Raw genomic sequence first — 23,318 nt, 5'->3', positions numbered from 1 at the left:
GCTCAGAAAGTTATCGCCGTGTGAAAAGTGAAGCATTCCTTCTGAAAGAAAACATTCCAATGAATGAATTGCGTTACACAAGTTTTGTGAGAGCAACAGGCAGATAGTTATATCACCGTGGCATGGATATTTGGACAAGTGAGATTAGGTTAGACGGCTGATTCTTCGCCGGAGAAAGGTACAACACAAATTATACAGCTATGTACTAAATCGTCTCATAAGTCACTTGCTTTGACTTTGCGCCGAATTGCATCTTGTTCCTTCTTATCCAACTCGGATTGGTATTTCAAATCGTATTCCTTGTTGACACTTTGTCTAGTCGGAGAGAATTCGGAGTGCACCACACCTCGATAACATATTAAAACTGTCAACATAAGCATGATTTTTGACCTGATCTGACATGGTATTTCCGACTTCGGCTCATCTTAGCCAGGATATTCGGCCGATTGATCGTCTGTTTCCGGATCTTATGTATAGATCCAAGACTCATCGCCAGTAAAAATACGTTTCATGACATTCTGGTATTCGGAAAGCATTATCTTACAGACGTCAGCGTGACACAGTTGCTCGAAAAAATTGAGTGATTTTGGAACCAATCGCGCTTTCACTTTTCTTAGGTCCAATTGACCTTTCAAAATGGTTTTCACTTATCCTTCCGATATTCCAACGGTGTCAGTAAGATCTCTGACTGTTAATTATCGATTCTCAAGCACAATTTTTTTTGTTTTATTGACGTGTTCATCATCAGTTGATGTTGATGGCCTTTCTGGACGTGGTTTGTCTTCAACGCGTTCTCGACCCTCTTAATACTTCGTGCCAATCAAAAACACTTGCTCGATACAAGCAATTATCATATTTTCCAACATTCTCAATGTTTCGGCACCAGATATTTCATTTTGCACACACAATTTAATTATTCTTGGTCGAAAAATTTCACTCATTGTAAAAATCAACGAATATATTTATACTAGAGGACCCGCCTACGTTTTACTGTGGCTGATACATAGGTAGTACTACTAATACCATCTATATGATTTATAAGTATTATTATAATCCTTAATTCCTGATGAAACAACAAAAATGAATCAAAAAGCATTTCGTGCATTTCGATCGAAAGACAAAAAAATCGGCTGGCAAGGTTATGCCATCAGTCTTTTGGGATGCCCGTGGTATATTATTCATCGAATGATAAATGAGCCAATTTTAATTAATTGCATTGTGTGTTTGATTGCAGTTCTATTCTACCATTCCTAATATTTAGCAATTTTAATATTTTTCAGGAAGGATCAGTTTGAAATTGTACGCATATATGTATTCATCGTTCCCGTTTAAATATTGCATTGCTCTGTGCAATGCTTCGAAAAGATTTCTGTATATCTCAAATTTTAATAGACCTTTTTATCAGCACTTCAGTTATGCGTGTCAAGATACCCCCTCCAATAGTTAGCAGGTATGAAAAAAATATTATAGCTACCCATAGATGTATTGAATGACCCAATTTATTACTTAAGAACGAACAACTCTGTCCACAATATGAAAACTTGATCTACAGATGTCGCCTTTTACTTTGGCATCGTTTTGTTTAATGCACGTTTACGCCAATTTAAGGTTTGAATATTGAATACTGCGATGGTAGCGCCATCCATCGGTCAAACATTTAAAATTAGCAATTAATTACAAATGAAAAATTAATTTAAAAAAACATTTTCCAGTGGACCAAATTGTAAATCTAAACCATTCTCGAATCTCCTTGAATTTCAAAATTTCATCAAAATCGGTCCATCCGTTTACGAGCAGTTCAAATGCAAACACACGGTCAGAAGATTTATATATATAAAGATATATATTAGAGCGTATACAAAAACTAATGCTTATTTTGATGTGACATTTGACACAGATGTCACTGACAGCCATACCTACCTAGAAAAAAAAATATTTTGAAAAATGGGTTTACGCGTGAAATTTAATTTACTATTTTTTTCAACAGTAGTATTTTTTCGACGGTCATTCTTCAAGAATGTAATTTTGTCACAACGAGTGGAGGCAAGGTGTGTAAAATGAGGACTAAGCAGTTTGATGTACGTACTTTTTACTTCAGAGAGTCAGTTTAAGTAAATCGATACTTTAGTCGCCTGGAAGTGAAATTGTTTTCAGTCTGAACAGGGTATATTAACTTTGCCATGAATTTTTTAGCACACAGAAGGAAACGTCGGAAACCTTATAAAATATACGATTGATTAGCTTGACAAGCTGAGTCGATTTAGCCATATCCACCTGTCTATCTGTTTATACGCGGAGTAGTCCCTCAGTTTCCCTATTTATGTTACAATTAATATGGTAGGCTTCTTAAAAGAAAATGTGAGTTGAGAGGATCCTGTATCACAAATGTCACTATGGGATATTAGCTACTTTTTATCATAAATTTATCAAAAACTCCATACTTTTGAAAAATGTATATACGAGTATATTTACATATATTGGACTTATTATATTAGCCTTACATAAAAGACACTTTACTAATATTTCGTTTCATTTTAAGGCGGATCAATCGTGCACCGACCACTGTACAAGGGAAAATGCTACAACTTCCGCGCAATCGGATAAGTATCAGTTTACACATACTCGCTATCGCATGATATTAGTCTGTCGCGACGACACTAGCTTGACATTTCGCATTGTACACGTACGCAGTGTTGGAAATGAAGACACAGCTAAGATTGTAGAAGGTGAAAGTGAAGAAGGTGCAAGTGTTGTAACACAAAGGGCTGCAACGGAAAAGAAATATAGGAGCATTATATTAAATAGCGAGGATGAAGATCCCACCATGTTTACTTTGCCGATGAGCATGGGTAATGCCACGGCGCCGCAAATGCAGACAACAATGGCAAATCCCAACATTGACACCGGACAAGTGAGTGAGCCCGCAGAAGCGATTTATATGATTAAAGTACAAAGTGGCACAAACGCGACTATTTATATGGTAAGTGTGGACGAAACTATGCGAAAAGTGCATAAGAAGATTTGGTCAGTTGATGCCAACATTTCATTAAGATTAAGTGGTAACAGAATTAATGTGGGTGTATGCAGTTAAGGGAAGATGCAGCTTATATCTCTGGGTGGAGTCAGGGCATACAGGAAAGGTGCGTGGGGAAATAATTAGGAAACAAGTGTATTGAATTAGAGTGGATTATTCTGTTGAGCTCTCATAGTATATTTGTTAGTTTAAGTTAAGGAAAAAATGAAGAAAAATTTTGCTTTGGTTTTTAACTTCTAAAATAAATTTGAAGTCTCGTACTTGTGCAACGGGGAACATGTTGCTATATTATTTTGTCCACATCTAAAAATATTGATCAGACTTTGAGCCGAACGTAAGGCCCTTCCTTACTTGTTTTACTTTATTTATTTATTGAATTATTTTAACAAGTGGCAACATCCCTGCTATTATGAGCATTAAGTAAAAAAAGGTCTTAAAATTGTTTTTTTTTTTTTTTTTAAAAACCTTACTTTTAAAAGTTATATGCAATTAAAGTTATGCGTCAAATGAACTGCATGCATATAGTACACCACGTCGTATGAGCAATATTAAATGTATCATATAAGTCACTTGTATGAATGCACAGTTTACTGATGTATAATTTTAACTGTGTATTATTTTTAAAGCTATGATTTTATGGAAAATAGTATTCACTGGTTTTCAACCGACCTTAAACTGTAGTTTCGACCGAATTCTTTTATATTGTTTGTGGAAGGTTTTCTGCTACAATCACAAAAATAACAACACTCCCTTAATTTGAAATTATTTTATTAACATATTTCATTTCTGAAATAGTTCAATGAGAACTTTTTCACAATAGATTATCTCCAAAATTCCACCACCTATACAATTTCCGCTTTGGCGGTGAATGCTAAACATCAATATGCCGTCGTGGCTAGAGCGCAGGAATATTCGACTTTACAGCAAGACTATACGCCGGGCTTTGTCGGTGATATGCAATTGGAACGCTTTTTGCCCGACTATTCAAATGAAAGGCAACTTTTGGCGGAAATCACTTGGCAGCCAGCTGAAGGTAAGAACACAATTAGAGATAGTTGTTTATATATATTCGGTAGTCGATAATCGATTTGTCAATAGATGTCGTTGCAGTCGTGTACGAAAAGACTTTTTCGACTACCCAATATATATATGTATATGTATAAACCAAGTTAAGTTAAGTTATTTACAATTGAAATAAGCTGCAAATAGTTTTAATTATTTTTAATTATATTTTGCGTACTCTCACGTTTCTTTAATATTCGCTCCTAGACAGAACATGTTACTACCTTATACTCTACTTCGATGAATCCGGGTCTGATATGACATCTATGGAAATACGTAATGTAAGTATTTTTAAAAAAAAAATCGACATATATTTTGGTATGAACAAGAAGAGTTAAAATGAAAATATTTTAGAGGAAAAGTAGGCATTACTGCTTTAACGTGCACGTAATTCCTCAGACATCTCGCATTAAGCAATGACTCCACGTATGCATACATAAATCTTCATAGAATGACATCTTTCACCATCTGCCAATATACCTTTAACATTTGAACTCACCGAATAAAAAGCTAATAGTCTGCCCTTCCACTGAAAAGCTTTCAAATCGAAGCGATTGCGTGATAATGCGTGTCGGGGTCGCATAGATGACACACATGATTGGCATGTGTTCAATTCTCGAAGCCAACATCGTATCCATTACCTTGTAGCATTCGACCACAATGGTAGGCAAAGAACAGAGGTTAGATGCAAAACGAAATGATTTGAGCATTAACAATCACATTCATTTTACAACAACACAAACAGATCCATAATGATGTAGGCCAGATTGCAATGCGGTACATCATAAACGAAACTAACTCTCATTGTAATGGTATATAAAGGGTAGCCTTGTTATAATCTCGCCACATGTTCCAACAGAGAGTAGGTTAGTTTTGTTCAAGTAACGGTTACTTGTACCACCAAAAACTAATTGAGATATAGAGTTATGTATATAAAGGGTGATTTTTTAAGAGCTTGATAACTTTTAAAAAAAAAAAAAACGCATAAAATTTGCAAAATCTCATCGGTTCTTTATTTGAAACGTTAGATTGGTTCATGACATTTACTTTTTGAAGATAATTTCATTTAAATGTTGACCGCGGCTGCGTCTTAGGTGGTCCATTCGGAAAGTCCAATTTTGGGCAACTTTTTCGAGCATTTCGGCCGGAATAGCCCGAATTTCTTCGGAAATGTTGTCTTCCAAAGCTGGAATAGTTGCTGGCTTATTTCTGTAGACTTTAGACTTGACGTAGCCCCACAAAAAATAGTCTAAAGGCGTTAAATCGCATGATCTTGGTGGCCAACTTACGGGTCCATTTCTTGAGATGAATTGTTGTCCGAAGTTTTCCCTCAAAATGGCCATAGAATCGCGAGCTGTGTGGCATGTAGCGCCATCTTGTTGAAACCACATGTCAACCAAGTTCAGTTCTTCCATTTTTGGCAACAAAAAGTTTGTTAGCATCGAACGATAGCGATCGCCATTCACCGTAACGTTGCGTCCAACAGCATCTTTGAAAAAATACGGTCCAATGATTCCACCAGCGTACAAACCACACCAAACAGTGCATTTTTCGGGATGCATGGGCAGTTCTTGAACGGCTTCTGGTTGCTCTTCACCCCAAATGCGGCAATTTTGCTTATTTACGTAGCCATTCAACCAGAAATGAGCCTCATCGCTGAACAAAATTTGTCGATAAAACACATTTCGAACCGAACACTGATTTTGGTAATAAAATTCAATGATTTGCAAGCGTTGCTCGTTAGTAAGTCTATTCATGATGAAATGTCAAAGCATACTGAGCATCTTTCTCTTTGACACCATGTCTGAAATCCCACGTGATCTGTCAAATACTAATGCATGAAAATCCTAACCTCAAAAAAATCACCCGTTATAAAATATAAGTTAGATGTCACAAGTTGAATTTGGAGTGACTACACACACAGAATGCCACTAAACAAAATCCCAATATGATGCAAAACTGTTATTTGTACTGTGGTTTGAAAATTTTTGAGAAAAGTAGGCGTGGTTCGGCTGTTAATAGGTTTAATAAATATACCGTTAAAGTTAAATCAAACCAATCAATAAATATTTTAATATATTCTTCGACAGTGTTCGGTATTTAACATTTACCTGACGTTTATACTTATGTTACAGCCTGAAAATGAAGAAATTGGACCACTACCACGCCTCTTTCCTATATAACACATTTTTAAATTCGTTATGATAAAATTTTGCTCTAATTGTGTCTATATGATATGATAATCCTGTTCTAAAATTGATCATAATCAAAAAATGATTGTGGTCCCTTCAGCCTTTCGTTGAATAAAGCATGCTTAATTCTTTCTCAACAATACATATTATACTCTTGCAAGATGTTGTTATGAAGCGTAATAGTTTTGTTCATCTAACGGTTGTATGTACCACCGAAAACTAAGCGAGATAGATATATGGTTATGTTATGTTATGATCAGGTTATCGTCTGACTGCTGCAACTTGAGTAAAAATTAAGATATCCTCATAAAACACATCTTCCTTGATAAAAAGTGCAGTAAATAAGGCGGAGTTCGTAGATGAGTGTAATCGGACGACTGGCACGATCACGACATTAACCGAAAACGTATAAGGTGCTAAAACTAAGCTCTAAAAAACTTTAATTTGGTGTAAGTATCGCGGTAACTAGGGTCATCTGTGACTAAAATTTTTTAAAAAGTGTACATATCTCCTTAACCACTAAAGCTTACTCAGGATAAATCACTTAAACACCCTTACTGACATTGCAAAAATCGTTGAAATCGGAAGTTAATCGGAATCGGAAGATAATCCCGATCACTCTCTATGTAACGGTATTGTTAAAAGTGCGATAAATTAATAAATACTCGTAAATACGGCAAGAATACTAAATTTTACACCCGATATTATATGAAAAATCTTTTGAGAACTGGGTTAAAAATAAATCGGACTACTACCACGCCTATGTCCCAAACAACACAATTTGAAATTTCATTTCATTATTCCTCCTTCCAGTGTACAAATCAAGAAGTCAAGAATACAGCGGAATAAAACTTCTTCATATAGCATATATCGGCTTTATGTGAGCTATCTCAAAAAATTAGACAGTGTATTTTACTCAAAACTACACTATACTACACTAAAATCAGGCGAAAACTTGATCTAGCCCTCATATAACCAATATCTGAATTTTCTATCATCCTGCTGACTTCACTAAAACGATTGGGATGGTATGTGAGGTACCTTAATGAAACCCAGTGTACTTCGACAGAGGTTTTTATCTTGATTTGGTCGGTCAGTTAGATATGCCGATGTGCGCTATAGGAGTCCCATCAATATGAGCAATCTGTTCTTGGATTGTGGTGTTGCCTTATATTACAATTTAAACCAGATTTCAGGAAGATGTCTTCTTAAAAAGTTTTACATGCCGGATTTGGAGCTTATCGATTAGTTTGCATGTCAGCTATATGCTCTAGTGGTCTGATTTCGCCGAATCCAATAAATGAGTGGCTTCTGGGGGTGAAAAATCGATATCTCAAAAACTGAGTTACTAGTTCACGTATATACAGATAGACAGGCAGACGAACTGACGCATGGGCAAGGTTAAACCGACTCAGCTCGTCTTGCAGATCATTTATATATAATATTTATATATGACTAATAAGGTCTCCGACGTTCCCGTCTCGATGTTGGAAATATCGTGGCAAACTTAATATATTCTGGTCAGGGTATAAAAAGAAGTACCATTCCGAGCCGGTAGAGTTGATAGACTATCATTTGAAGTTGTTCATATAGTAAATAGATTTCATAAAGAAAAATAACTTATCACTGCAATCTTCTCGGCTTCAAATTTTTGTGGTTAAAATCTTCGAAAAGTTGGCATTTCATCACAGAAATTAATCTAAAGGAAATTGTTTTAAATATTTGTTATGTAAATTTAATTGAATTAATCAATTCATTATTTGGAAATCTTTTTCAAAACTTCTTATAAGATTCGCTGTTAAAAATTTGCAACATATGGAACCCCATCCCAAATATATTTCTACCAAAGACTTGTTTAACTGTGTATTATTTTATTTATTTTACAATTTCGTTTCAATAAAAAATTAATTAGTGCGCAACCCTCTCCCAAAATATTTTCATTTTTTGAAGGCGCCCTTTTTAGTTTTATGAGTATCCTTTGTGGGTTTTCTTTCAATTTTTAGACAATTCTTTGTAATAGTGTAATATAAAGATTTTACTAACCGTCTACTTCCATGTTATTCATATAACGGCATTAACTCACTGAGAGGAGAAAAACGCTGTTATTAGTGTAAAGTGCTTTGCAAGGTGCCCTATGGCATCACACTCATGCATAACATGATCATGAAAAGCAGTTTTCTCGGTAATTTTTATGCCATAAGTAATTATTCCTCCCGTTTGAAAGCAGAGAAATTACTGCAGATTTTTTCCGTGACACATTTATTAATTGAAAGGCGCTTACTCCAACTATTGCGTGGGACACTTACAGCTAATTGTGGGGGCTTTCTCCGAATGAGTCAATAAAAATTGTTTTTTCTTTTTTATGTACAAAGTGCCAAGCACTTGCAACAAGTAAATACGAATGCTTCAACACAACATATTTTCATTTGTTTCCTCTTTTATCTTCTTTTCTCTCGCCATCATCATAATCAACGAAGCAGCCTCGACAATTGTACATACATACTTTGGAGAATTTAACCTTTTCGGCTGTGTACAAGGTTGGTATAATCGCCCAGAATGCGCACAATGCCGCCAAGGAAAGTGAAATGAAGTGGTTAATGATACAGACGCCGTCGTGTGCGAAGTGGTACAACTACAATTTCAACATTTGCCGTAAGTTCAAAGGAAAAAACAACATACTCGTACAATAGTTTATTTACTTTTACATGCAGGGTGCGACATCTCATATGTTAGTATATAAGCAATGACTAGCTGTGAACTGTGAGCGAACTAATTGAATTCGTTAGACGAAAAATGCTGAATGGGCTAACTTAAAAAAAAAATCTATGGTATCAAATTTATTGGCGGTTACTAGGTTGAACAAGACGACTGGTCTCAGAAACAGTTGACATTGTCTCTCCACTAATAGCTTTCGACTTTACCCACTTGACTTCTTCTTAGAGAATAATTTGATAAGTGAAGTGTACGCTTGTTATCCTCTGACCCTTAACGAACATAAGACAAACATTTGCGCCGAAAGCATGTCTAAAAAGCCTGAGTTACTGGAAAAAGTATGAAGAATGTACAAATTAAAAGATGACGCACCCTATACATCTGTATAAGTTCAAAAGTATTTATAATTGATTGGACTCAGCCATAAATTGTACAATGGTAAAAAAATCGCATGTGATTTTTAAGCAAAATTATTTTGTCAGCAATACCGCAAATAATATTGTGCCAATCCACTAATTCACAGAAACGATTTAACTAGAATATTGGGAATGAATCATATGTTTAATTATAAATAACGAAAACTCAGAAAAAGAAGAAAAAATGAGAATAATTAGTTAAAATATGTTGAAAATAGTTTAACTAAGCACCAAACTTCATTTGCTTTCTAGTTAGAGCCAAGCAAAAAAGGCAAATCTCAGGAAATTAGAATACGATACAATACTTAAAGATTAAGTGAGGAAAAAGAAAGGAATTAATTATCATAAAAGCTATCGTAGCACACTAATATAAGAGACCTTTTCTGCAAAGCTTATTTAGGTGTGATCATCGAAAATTTGTTCACCCCCTTTCATGACCTTTTCCAATTTTATAATGACACTTTAAATTCAAATTTTCCATATCTGAAACAGGCGCGTTAAAGAAATGTAAACGTAGATCCATTTCGAGGTTTCCTAATTTTTTAAAGAAAATATACAGAAACTTCTAATTTAATAGGGAATGTTTAATATCATTCAAAAAAACCATTATTTGGCATTTATTTTTTGTATATTATCTCCATTTCTTGAAAATTATTGGTACATATATGTTTAAAAATAACTATTTATTCATGAATTCATAAGCATTGGTTGAAATAAATACATATACAATGGAAAATGCATACAATAGAATTAATAAAAGTTGAATTTTATAACAAAACTATGAGCATTATTCAACTGAAAAGAAATTTGCTATGCTCATTTGCTTTTGTGGGCGAGAAATTTTGAGGTCCTGTGCCTTTTGATGTAGGCTTTTCAATAAAAATATTTTTTCCTGTTCCACGTTGTTTTCTTCAGACCATTTCATACACTTCTCAAAGCAGTCGATGGTATCAGGATGCTTTATTGGCTCAGCTACAACTGCAGCGGTATCACCTTCCTCCACTTCCGAAATTTTTATAGCTAGTTTATTTTCAGCACTCGGGTTCTCTTCTACAAGTACATTATCTACACTGTTCCATGCTTCCAAATCATCTGTGTTGAAGTTTGAGATTCGAATTTCTTTAACGATTGTCGTCTCAATGGGCTAGCATGTGTACCTTTAACACTTCTTATCACTTTCCGGCAATTTTTTAAAATTGTGCAAACACTCGATTTTGGAATACCATATTTCAAAGAGATTTCTTTCAGGGGTTTCTCCTTTTTATTTTCGTCAATTATTTTTAATTTGTCACCCAAGCAAAGCCGTTTCTGAATTGAAGGCATTTTTAAATAATTTATGCGGTATCCTCACTTTACCACTTTGAACTCACAACTAATATTTCGCGCAATGAAGCGTGCATAAAAAATAAAGAGAATTCTTTAAAAAAAAAATAGCTCAATAATAACAAGAACTAACGGGTAATTAACTGCCCGCATTGTTTTTTGTTGTAATACAACCAAAACCAAATACAAACGCCATACATTCGTAATATCGAATTCATCCAATTTCCAGCTTTCGTTATATAGAGTATTCAATGTATTTAAAAACAGCGTTCGTTATATTGAACATTCGTTATATCGACGTTCGTTATACTGGAGCACCACTGTACGCCGAGCATCACTTTTGAAGAAATATGGACCTATGATTCCAACGGCTCACAAAAAAAAATATGACAGTTTGAAACCACTCACGCGTGATTTGCCAAAAAAGGCTATTGAAAAAGCTACCTCTTTGGATTACACGTTATTTGTTTATGACTATATCTCTTCGCGGTTGTGACCTAAATACATGTACATTATATACTAGAAAATGTGCCACTTTTGATCAAATTCTTGTGAATAACGACGTTACTGCAGTTTGTTTAAATTACACTTAGCAAACTTTCGTACAAACTATTTAGTTCCGAAACTGTTATTGCAGGTTTGTTTGTTATCGGAATCTCACTTACATTTTGTAACATCGAATTTCGCCCGTTTTGACATTCAAGTGAAAATGCGCGGTAACGCTTCTTCATTTTCAGACGTGCGACGGAACTTTAAACTTTGTTGTCATAATCGAAGTAGTGCAGTTTGTGTCTTTTACAAGCAAACTATGTGATAATGTATAAAGTTAACGAAATTAGGTAATCACAACAACTTTCGCAAAATTTAAAGCCAGCAATGATATAATAATAGCAATAATAATAATAATAAAATACATTCGAACCGGCAAAAGAACCTTCTTTATTGGTGTAGACACCGCTTACGCGGCTATAGCCATGTTTACAACAGCACGACTGGCTCTTCTCCATCTGGCCTTTCCTGGAGTGGAGGTCTTCCTCTTCCTCTGCTTCCCTCGGAGGACATTCCGTCGAATACTCTCTGAGCTGGAGTGTTTTCATCCATTCGGACGACATGACCTAGCTAGCATAGCCGCTGTCTTTTAATACTTTGAACTACCATAAGTCAATGTCGATGTAAGTATATGTATCACGTACAGCTTATCGTTGTATCGACTGCGGTATTCGCCGATGTCAATGCTCAAAAGACCATAAATCTTCCGCAGCACCTTTCTCTCGAAAACTCATAACGTCGACTCATCCGATGTCATCGTCTATGCCTATGGACTGAGTCGATTTAAAAAATTTATTAAACCAATTGTTTCAAAATACGCTCCTTTTTCGTCGATGTAGCGCTGCCAGCGCGATTTCCAAGCATTGAAGGCGTCACGGAAGGCATTCTCTGGAATAGCCTTGAGAGTCGAGGTGCATGCTGCTTGGATCCGCTTTCATCGGGTTTTTCAGGCAAGGGAACAAAAAAAAGTACGGCCACATCTGAGCTGTAGGGCGGCTGCGAAAGCATTGGGATTGTGAGCATTGCTGTTCACAAGAAAGGAAGTGTGAGCCCTGGCGGCTGCGATGCCTTGTCGAACCCGATTTATCCTTCGTTTGAGTCTCTTGAGAACTTCCACGTAAAAATTGGCATTGACGGTTTATCCAGAAGGAACAAATTCATGGTGGACGATACCTTTGACGTCAAAACATACAATGGGTAGCATTTGCTCATTCTTCTGGTCAAGATCAGCGACCTGTTTCCCATCCCATCAGCCCTCCAAAAAGGCCTGGTGCACCGAAACACACCACTTCTTGCTCAGATTTACCGAGTTTCAAACAGAATATAATCGCGTTCCTCTGCTCTAACGAACTCTACACTTTCGACTTGCACCACTCACAGAAACACGTCGCGCAAAAATATTTGTATTAACTTTCCAGGTGCTCGTTCGTTAGCTAGGAACGCCCTCTACCAAATCCCGTCGGCACGCGCACGCTAATACTTTCTGAGCAAACCCTGTATAACAGGACCTGGATGATGAGTGATTTGTAGAATTTGGTCTTTGTTCATCGACAGAGAACTTTACTTCTCAATTGCCTAATCAGTCCGAAGTAGCACCTGTTGGCAAGAGTTATTCAACCTGGAGAACCAGAACCATAAACGCTTCACATTTTCAGCCGAAGAAAATGTGTAAAACAAGGCATGTTTTCTCTTTGCTGGTATCCATGTTTGACGCGTGCTCAAACAGTACTGAGTGAGTCAAGCATATCACAAAACTATCAGGAGAGGATTTTATTTTCTTAACTTACAAGATACACAATATACAAATAACTAAAGCTATATATAGGAAAAATAAAGAATTTATTTTTACTATACAATTTATCTTAAAATATCTCTTTGAGCATTTTCTAAAATCTCGATATTGTCGTTTGCTCTATCTTAATTATTAATTTCGATTTTTATTTGTCTAAATATTTTGACTTTAGTGGAAACTTGGTCGGTTATTAACACGAAGATAATAATTATTACTGGAATTATCGATTACGGTACATCGTCAATGCATCAGCAATGCATCAATTACACACATCAAAGCTTTCTTGCTGATAGAAAGCGATATGTCGTCATTATGTCTCCCCTACTGTCGACTCCTTCAATTAGTTTCAATTAATAGTGATAGATTGTCGACGGTGTGCATTGTTATTGCATTATCCTCACATATTATGCACGTGGGATATCTTCAACACACGAATGTACACCTGTCAAGCACGTTTTCCCAGAAATATGTCTGCCATTGAACTGCTTATCGCTAAAAGCTAATCGTCCAAATTAGAGTGGCAGTGGCTTAGTGAAAATTTAAAGAAGGGTCATAGTATAGTTTAGGACGGGCAAAGAACAACTTTACCGCCAGATACAATCAAGGGTGATTATTCAAGATCCCAGGTATCCAAAAATATCTAAACAAACAAACAATTCTTTTACATATGGCTCAAGCAGCCCACGACTTCCGGTCTTTGACCAAGTATTCTCAGGGTGGTCTAAGAACATTCGATTGAAGGCGAGCTAAAATGAGAAAGCGAAACATCTCCTCCGCAGGATTGTGCGCTAGGTTTGAGATCCGGCACGTAAAAAACGCACACAATGAAAAAGAACAATAAGCCTCGGATGAGTGGCCCACCTTTTGATGATGACCATGGCAAACAAATTAAGGACTGCGATTTGAGGGCATGCACCTGGAATGTCCGGATCCTTTATTGGGAAGGTGCCACTGGCCAGCTGGTTGATGTCCTCGTTAGAGTGAAAGCTGATATCACCGCCGTCCAAGAAATGCGATGGACTGAGACGAGTAAATCCTTGTGGAATTTTCTACAGTGTCCATATGAAGCAGCGCAAGTTTGGTGGTGGGAGAGAGACTCCGTCGCCGAGTACTGTCATTCACCCCGGTGGATGAACGTACTATGGTTATCTGTAGTACTAGATTCCAGCATAAGCAAATTTATTAAGTCACCTGGCTGTCTCCGTTTCGAAGTGCCACCAACCATATAGATCATGTTGCAATAGACAGAAGACACGTCTCCAGTGTTTTAGACGTGCGTACGCTCCTAGGTCCTTGCATCAATTCGGAGCAAAATCTTGTTGCCAAGATTCGTACCCACCTCTGTGCTGCAAAAAACGCACGTGGACAAACACCAGGAAGGTTCGACGTTGAGAAGCTGCGATCACAACAGATAGCCGATCGGTATAAGGGAACTGTGGGAAGGCATTTCAAGCTCCTTACGTACAACTGCAAATGAAACAAATGGTTTTCGGAAAATGCAAAAGAACAGCTGGTACGGTTAGGAGCACCGTGTCGCAGTGGATAGAAAACAAACTGCCTACCTCGCAACGTTACGATTGACCACAACACGCGCGGGATGAAATAGATACCGAGAGTTGAAGAGAAAAGCGAAACGCATTTGCAGACAGAAAACAAGAGAGGCCGAAATGCGTGAGTATGAAGAGCTTGCCACGCTGGCGGACAGGGGTAATTTTCGAAAATTCTACGAAGAGAAGGCTTCAAGACCAGAGAATACTCTTGTAGAACCCCCAGAGGGGATCTAGTGACTGGTGCGCAGAGCATACCAAAATTATGGAGGGAACACTTCTCCAGCTTGCTAAATGGCAGAGAAAGTATAACGCCAGGAGAAGGCGAACTCGGTTCCCTAATCGATGACGATGGAGAAGACGTTCCATTGCCCGAAGGGTTTATGGAAGGGTATGGTACAGCGGCTACGCTGGCTAGGTTATGTTGTCCGAGTGTAAGATAATCCTCCAGCCCCACTCAACTCCGTTATTAAGCAATAAATTTACATTAGTGTTGAAGGCTACACGACTTTATAACTGTAATCGATGCGATTTTCGTAGGGATCATTTTCAACATTGTACCAATAAGGAAAAAAAAGTAAAGGGAAATTACATCCACCAAGGATTCTGGCCTTCTAACTCACTTTTAATACAAGTAAAATCGCAATCAAGTATTTTCGCCTTGATTAGATCCATCAATGATTATGGCTTCCAGCCAACAGGCAGCATTTGTCTAATCAATTCTTTGAATCATTGACCATTGTTCTCCCTGTTTCGGTTAATAATTGGTGACCTCACCTCTAGCAGAGCTAAAGTAAATTTATTGTGCGACGCTTTAAAGACATTAAATTTTCGGGATTATATTATTCGCTTAATGGAACTTAAGTTTGTTCAGAGAAAATTGGATTTCTTTAAGTAAATGCAATCTGCCAATATCTGCAGTATGAAAACTACTAAGATTACAGCTAAGGACTTTTCATGTTGTAATCACTTTTCCAAGAACATGAAATTGCGGTAAACGCAAGTCTCTTTAGTAAGCCTGATAGTTATTTCATAGTATCTTCTTTATGGCATCTTCTTCTTCTGTCTTTATGTAATAGAAAATAAAGTAAATAAGCTGTATCTAGCGGAATTTTATATTATAATGAACAAAAAAAATTAAAATTGTTTTACAGGCGGCTTCGTAAATATTAGGCTATGTATGTGTGTATATGTGTATATGATGGTTACTGCTATTGCTTAAGTGAGAACTTCAAAAAGTCACGTACGGAGTTTGGTGTCAGTCTAGGCATGTTACCAGTACTTGAGAAGTAGTTTAGTATCTGTAAAAAACAGAAGATGAATGTCAGTGTGACAACTCGTGTGCTGAGTTTTGTTTATGTACTTATCGATACTACATTAATGGCAAATTCTCTGTTAAAGTTTAGATCATTTAACACGCTTTATGAAATTTTACACAATTGTGCGCAAAATTTACAAAATATTAAAACGAAAGTTATCGTGGACACACCTTTCTTCAAAATGTTAAATTTACCCTACACTTATGACATCGGTGCACACAATTTCTTCTACTCCTTTTTTATTAGGGTTTCAGCTATTTTAATAAAAAACTGGATTAATTTTATTACAATATGTATGTATGAGTATGTAAAGACAGTGCCCGAACTAAAGCCATTCTTATTCTTAAAATAAAAATTATCATTACTCTTATTAGACTTTGTTATTATATAATGATATATATTCTATATTGAGTTATCTATATTCCTTTAAGTAATTGAATATCTTCTATTCTTTTTTGATCAGCACCATTTGCACCCAAAGGATTAAAAGTTAAGCGTAAATATGTTAGGGGAAATGTTTACTCGCTATATATTAGTTGGAAAAAGGCTGAGCATGCGATAAGCTACTATGTAATAATGGTTGTGGATCGTATAGGTGTTGGACGTGATTATAAATTTAATGTTAGTAAGGTAAGTACACAATAGTTTAAATAATTATACACTTTTACACATGTATATATTGACTTTTGCAAATACGCCCTGAACTTGCAATTGTTGTTCTTAAAAAGTATTGAACTTAAAAAAGCTCTTTACTTTCAATTTAAACGTAACCAAATGTACTGCACACATGCGGTACACCCCGTCGTATGAGCAACATATATTGGATGGTATGAATGCTCAGGTCATTTGATGTATAACTTTTGAAAAAATATTTTTATGAAGAAATCATTCAGATTTGAATTAGAGAGCGGAAAACTTTATATGAGATTACTGCCTTTTCAAAGTTGTAGGTTTAATTGCTTTGGAGATAGAAATTTGTTGCATAAGATCAAAATCTAAATCCCAGGTCTAGTATATGGGAGAAGTAAAATGAACTGAGACTTCAGAGGCGTTTGCGAAAAATTTTTGATAAAATGTGGGAAGGTCACGGTTAAATGTAATAATATAATAGAAAATAAAGAATATATAAAATTTTCCACAAAAACAAGAAAGAACATGAATTTCGGGTGCACCGAAGCTATAAAACCCTTCACAAATACAACAAATACAAAAAACTCTTTGCTAGAACTTTGATCAGTCAGTTGTATGGCAGCTATATGTTATAGTGACTCAATTTCGTGCCAAATTAAATGAAGATATCCCGTAGAAAAGCATTCCATACATGCACTTTATTCCGATCATTCAGTTGATATGGTAGCTATAGCATCTGATATCGGCCAATTCGTTATTTATTTGACCTTCTTACAACTTTAACTAATTCTTCATAACTCACTAAAAATATATCAGGACTATAAGTATAATTGAGCGTTTTTTTTTCAAAAAGTTTATTTAATAAAAACATGCACAATAGTATAATTCAAAGTATTGCCCATCTCTCTGGCAGTTTGTGGATTCCATTTCTAAAGGTCAATCAATGACTCAAGCCAATATCCTGACACCCTGTTCTGATGTGAACCATATTTCAGTGAGAACGTTCTACATTGATCGGAACTAATGGCTTGGTCTTGTGAAGCAAAGCTTTATAGCCACTGTTTTTCAAATAATTTTTACCGATCTTGCAACATGAGGCTGGCGTAATGAAAAATTATTGTATCCTGTCTAGTCGTGCTGAGCTGCTGTCGATAGCGTTCCCCATTAATAGTTTCAACCGGTTTTAGAAGCTCATAATGCAGCTCGTCTTTCTGATCGCAGCTAATACAGAGTTAAACTTTGGTGTTGTCAGATATTGCATATGATATTTTGTGTTTAGGTTTGTCATAATGAACCCAATTTTAATCACTTCATATGTATGTCACCGAATTTTCTTTCTTTGAATTTATCGGACGGCCTTTAAACGTTTTGAAATGATTGAGCGAGTAGATTTCAAATATTCTGCCAGCTCTTCTTTTTTATGGCAATAATTTTCATCGAGTAATGATTCCATTTCTTTCAAATATTTTGGTCGCCAAGCTCATTCTTCGTCCTGCAAGCAAAATCGCAAATTCAAATACAAATATATACAAATATTGGATCATATAGAAATATTAAATGGATGTGATATTAAATAAATATTAAAGAAAATGCAGAAACAGATTTCATTACATAGAATAAATGACAAAATAATATATTTCAGTGGTTCTTAATTATTCACTTAGTCACACCTACTAATGAAAAAAAATAATAATAGAGTAAATGGTCACGTTGTAGTTCAGGCTCGTGCCCAATAAACACTTGCCAGTTATCATTGACAATTTCCCTATCGTTGTACTTTCATAATGAATCGACAATCTGTTGTCTCCTAATGCACAGTAAGCACCCTTTTATCTATACTCTATTTATTTTGATATTTACTAAGAAAACTGCAAATGCAAATTTTTAAACTCATTCTTATTCTTTGCAGGACAGCACAGCATTTACAATAGAAGAAATCGAACTGAATGGTACACTCTACGATGTGCATTTGATTGCCTGCACGCCGGGTGGCAACAGTTCCACGCTTCTGCAAGAGGTCAACAGCCAAACTGTGCTTTTGCCGGGTAATGCACACTTTTATAACTCAGTAAAATTCCAAACACATACTTTTTACAAAGGTCATCTTGAATAATCAAAACGTAGTTGCTTAATGCCATGTTCAAACAGGGCAATTTGTTAAGCAGAAAATTAACTAATATTGTTAGTGTTCAAATGGAACGTAACTTAATCAATTAAAATATCCCAGCGTATAAAAAGTTTTTGGATTTAATTTGTGCAAATCGTGAGAATAAAGTGGAAAGTTTTAATATGAAATCATTTTTTTCGAAGCCGAATCAGGAAACAGACTTGGTATTTAACATAAGTATGTGTGTTCATATTTGGTTATATCATTTAGTGATATATCAGTTAAATCAGTTATTTGTTTTTCTTAACTACCCAAATACTGTTTTTAAACGTGACCGGGACATTAGAAATTAATTTAAAAAAATTTCTTCTTATTAAGCATACAAATATAGGGTGGGTCATCTTTAAATTTGAATTATCTATATTTCGGCATTGGAAACGGCAAATACCATTCGGAAAGTGACAGATATTCAGTAAAAAGTCTAAAATTTACGAAATAGGTCGCTATTCACTATTCTACAGTTCGCAGATTGGGCAGAAGATCGTTTGACCGAGGATGGTCAATTTGACCGAAAAATCATCTTTTCGGACGAGGCTCATTTCCACCTCGATGGTTACGTTAACAAGCAGAATTGTCGCATTTGGGGTACAGAAAACCCGCACGCAATCGTCGAGAAGCCAATGTACCCAGCACGAATCACTGTATGGTGCGGATTTTGGTCTGGTGGAATCATCGGCTCATTTTTCTTCGAAAATGAAGAAGGAACCGGCGTTCGCCGTGGTGAGCGATATCGCGCAATGTTAACCGAAATTTTCAAACCGAATTTTTTTTTAACCGAAAAAAGCAAATTGAAGAGGAAGACTTGGACAACTTTTGGTTCCAGCAGGACGGCGTTACGTGCCATACAGCAAAAGCTACACTCAATCTTTTACGCCCTATCTTCGAAATTTAAAATTTTAAAGTCCGGCCTTGTACTTCACCGGAACGATATGAAATTTTCTGTGTGTTTTCTTAAATATATGTACATTAAGAAAATATAATAATAAAATCGATTTTTTGAAAATTCTAACTGTATATAACACCTTAAGGCTATCATAGCGAAATCAGTTCGCCTCAAAAATCTGATTTTTATAATTCTAAATCTGCCTAAATTATATTATGAATTTATTATTTGCTCTAATGGGAATATAGTGCGATGATATCATTCTATATATAACTACTATGTGTCGTGATATGTAACTTTAACTCGTTATGGTCCTGTTATTCCGCAGCAAATTAAGCATCTCCCTCAAGAGAGAAATGTACCTTAAAATGCGACAATAAAGTCAAGTCTAGTTTTTCCCGTTTATCACTCTACAAATAATAATGAATGGAGTAAATACTTATTTGAAAAATTTGTATTCATAGCTTAGCGAGTCTGCTCTGTTGAGGCATTCGGTTCACATAATTTAACAAATGGCCACCGAGAATATAATGGAAAGCTGCAATTTTTATCTGTATCCGCTATTATTACTTATTTTCGCATTTTTTATCGTTTTGCTAGTGCAACAAAAAAAAAACACTTTACCGCCGCCATTTACTTACTCGCTTCATGTTCAACATTCAATATCTTTCAACATTTGTCATTTGCATTGTGTCTTTTAATTGTTTTACACTGTTTCTCTTTCTCTTCTTGCATACCGTGCATTGCGTGCTGTTTTTAATTTCGCCCATGACAGATAAGAGCACAAATATTGCCTTATTAGTCATCGGCGGGCCAGTCGGACTCATCAGCATTATCATCATGTGGATCGTCCTCCATTATCGGTGCGCAAAATATAGAAGACATCAGAAGCGTTGCGAATATTTTCAGGTAAGTCAAAGAACAGAGGAATATATACTTCATTTGAAGAATATATGGCTTAACATTGTGTTTTTAAATTAGTCGTTGAAACACCAAATTTACGTAAAAAACGATTCAGGATATTATAATTCTCAGCAGAATTGCTCGGAACATGTTGCATAGACTATAACAGCAATAAAGCGCTAAATATTATCTTCAGTGTTAAATCACAATCGGACGTAACCAAATATTTTACCCTCTTGCAACTGGAAAAGATCGAAGGCGCCTTTAGGTGTTGGCAATATTGAAAAATATAGCAAAATGACTTAACTTCGTTGTTCGACGAAATGGGGAAGGAATTGCAATCAAATTTGGTATCATATTAATCTGTTTTGAAGGTCATATACTCTCTTAACTATTTTAACGTATTTTACTTCCTGATGGCAAAAATTATACTAAAACCATCCTCAAATGATATATGGGTATATAAACTCGACCGAAAAGGTTAAATTTAATACACTGAGTTGGTATAAAACACGTCATCCAAAGAATTGGAATTCGCTATATGTATTAGAAATATAAATTTTATACCAAGATCAATTAATTTATATTAAGCGCTAATTCAAAAATACAATCCTATAACTTAAAAAAAAACGAGTTGACTTAATTTATTTAAAATTTCACATATTTTTCCCAACGTAAAAGTTTTACAGTCAGGAGGAAAGTCAGAAATCATTATATGGGATATTTTTTGGGGCAGAGAAATGGAAGTGTTGATTTCATTAATTTTTAACATAGCTCAGGCGAACACTTATTTTCAAGCAATTTTATGAATATTTAAAGATGCACTTTTATTTGGAGTAAAGTCAGCCGGACGTCTCAAATGAATATCAGTTAACCCAGAAACACTGTTATTAGAAGTTACTAACACATTGGCCAATATACGTGTATGGTATAATGTCAACATGACACTAGTGTATATTATTGTCAAAAAAAAACATTTTCCCCGAATTTCAATAATATATTTTATGGATTGATTCATGTTTTCGGCAAAAAAGTCAGGCATACGCACTTGGCTACACATATTTGGCGTCCGATTTCGAAATTTTTTGGGTGTAAGATGAATTAAATGGAGACAAAGTTGTATCTAGATGCAATGATTGGTTCTTGGAATGGAATTTAAAATTGTGTTATATGGGACGTAGGTGTGATTATTAATACTGAATTCAATAATAAACAATACTCAATTCAATACTGAACAAAAGCAACATGACTCACGCGTGATATGGCAAAAAAGCTATTGGAAAAAGTACTTCTACTTGGATCATCCGTTTTATATACTTGTATGTACTTACAAATAACCAATAGGTAATTAAAACTAATAAGTATACCCGTAGCCCTCTTAAAAATGTTATAAGAAAACTTCTCAAAGTTATTTGGAAATTGAAAATATTTTTATTATATTTATTGCAATATGATCCAACCATAATTAGAGAAATTTTATTTGAGTACTTCCACATTAATCCCTGTCAATATAACAAATATCCAAAACCTCTCAGTATCCGATTACTTGAATTATATATTTAGAGAGATATATTTAGATATGCTTTAGTATTGTATTTTTGGTACAAATTTACAGAGTAGTAATTAATTCAATAATAATGAGAACACACCACTGCTCTCATACTATATGCGCTTTTGGCGTGAAGATGCAGCGTCATTCTTTCGAAGCTTCCTACACCTGCACAACAGGTGATTAAGGTCACCGTGTGTCTATTGTATTTTTATGATATTCAGTTCTGTAGTTGCTTTTTCTACCCGCCCGTACTTGCCTGCGGGGAAACACTTTAAATGCCCACCAACGCAACAGGCATTGCCAAATGATTGAGCTTAACAACATTTGGCAATTAATTAACCACAAATGGCGCATTCTGACCCACTATAGGCACGCACACACACGTGCGCGCTGACTTGCAGAGTGGTGCCTACTACTTCATTGGCCTGAAATACGAAACGAATAAGTGGACGTGCCCCTTCTTCATGTAACAAGCAATTTGCCTCAAGTGCCGCACAAGTAATCTCAAGTTAATTTTTATATGCACTTCAACGAATTTTAAGAGGCCTACCAACACATACGAGCGCTATACTCACACATACAATTCGTCATCTAAAATGCAAAATAACGTAACATCAGTTTACATAAGTTTACAGGCGAAGGAGAAACGATATAATGGAACAACTCATGTTGAAACAAAATTTCAGTTTTGGTTATAAAATGGTTATATATTGGTTACATTTGGCAGTGGAAATTTTATGCCACATATGCTTTTATGTAATATGATGTACTGAATCGTAAGCATTAAAAAACTCAATTTAGACTTTTTTGATGATACATTGTTTTGTATTTTAGGTGACGATATACAGGATAATGCGTTGAAATTTAAATGAAAATATTTTTCTGAATAATAATGGTTTTGCGCTGCTTGCATTAACTTATTTACATGCCTGTGTGTGTGCTTCATTTTTCACTTTTTTCAGGACCTTGAAAATAAAGCGCCTATCGATCCAAAGGGGACATTTGACTTTCCAGCGAAAACTTTGCTCACCTCACCGGAGGACCTGACACAGTTTCAGTTGGATCTTGAGGAGAAAATATTTTTCAACGATGCCATGGAAATCGACCGCAGCGATATTACGTTGCACGAAATTCTGGGCGAAGGCGCATTTGGCTTGGTGCGGCGTGGCATATACAACGATGGCAAGTCGGGAGTGCGCGAAGTGGCTGTCAAAATGTTGAAAGGTATGACGTTAGG

The 23,318-nt window shown here is 35.6% G+C and overlaps 1 protein-coding gene across 1 annotated transcript in view; it reads left to right on the top strand.

The window, feature by feature from the left end:
- Positions 1 to 23,318, top strand: part of LOC105223050 (tyrosine-protein kinase receptor torso) — a 118,970-nt gene that overhangs the window by 53,136 nt on the left and 42,516 nt on the right. Inside the window, exons 3-10 of the mRNA XM_011200650.4 lie at positions 2,540 to 2,980; positions 3,830 to 4,067; positions 4,304 to 4,377; positions 8,769 to 8,940; positions 16,410 to 16,576; positions 18,486 to 18,621; positions 20,402 to 20,535; positions 23,044 to 23,305. Of these exons, the coding sequence (XP_011198952.3) occupies positions 2,540 to 2,980; positions 3,830 to 4,067; positions 4,304 to 4,377; positions 8,769 to 8,940; positions 16,410 to 16,576; positions 18,486 to 18,621; positions 20,402 to 20,535; positions 23,044 to 23,305 (1,624 nt within the window). The remainder of the gene's footprint in view (positions 1 to 2,539; positions 2,981 to 3,829; positions 4,068 to 4,303; positions 4,378 to 8,768; positions 8,941 to 16,409; positions 16,577 to 18,485; positions 18,622 to 20,401; positions 20,536 to 23,043; positions 23,306 to 23,318) is intronic.

Source organism: Bactrocera dorsalis, chromosome 3 (genome assembly GCF_023373825.1).
Source record: "Bactrocera dorsalis isolate Fly_Bdor chromosome 3, ASM2337382v1, whole genome shotgun sequence".
NCBI classification, from domain to species: domain Eukaryota; kingdom Metazoa; phylum Arthropoda; class Insecta; order Diptera; family Tephritidae; genus Bactrocera; species Bactrocera dorsalis.
The sequence above is the reverse complement of the archived record's forward strand: the minus strand, read 5'-3'. Positions and strand labels throughout refer to the sequence as shown.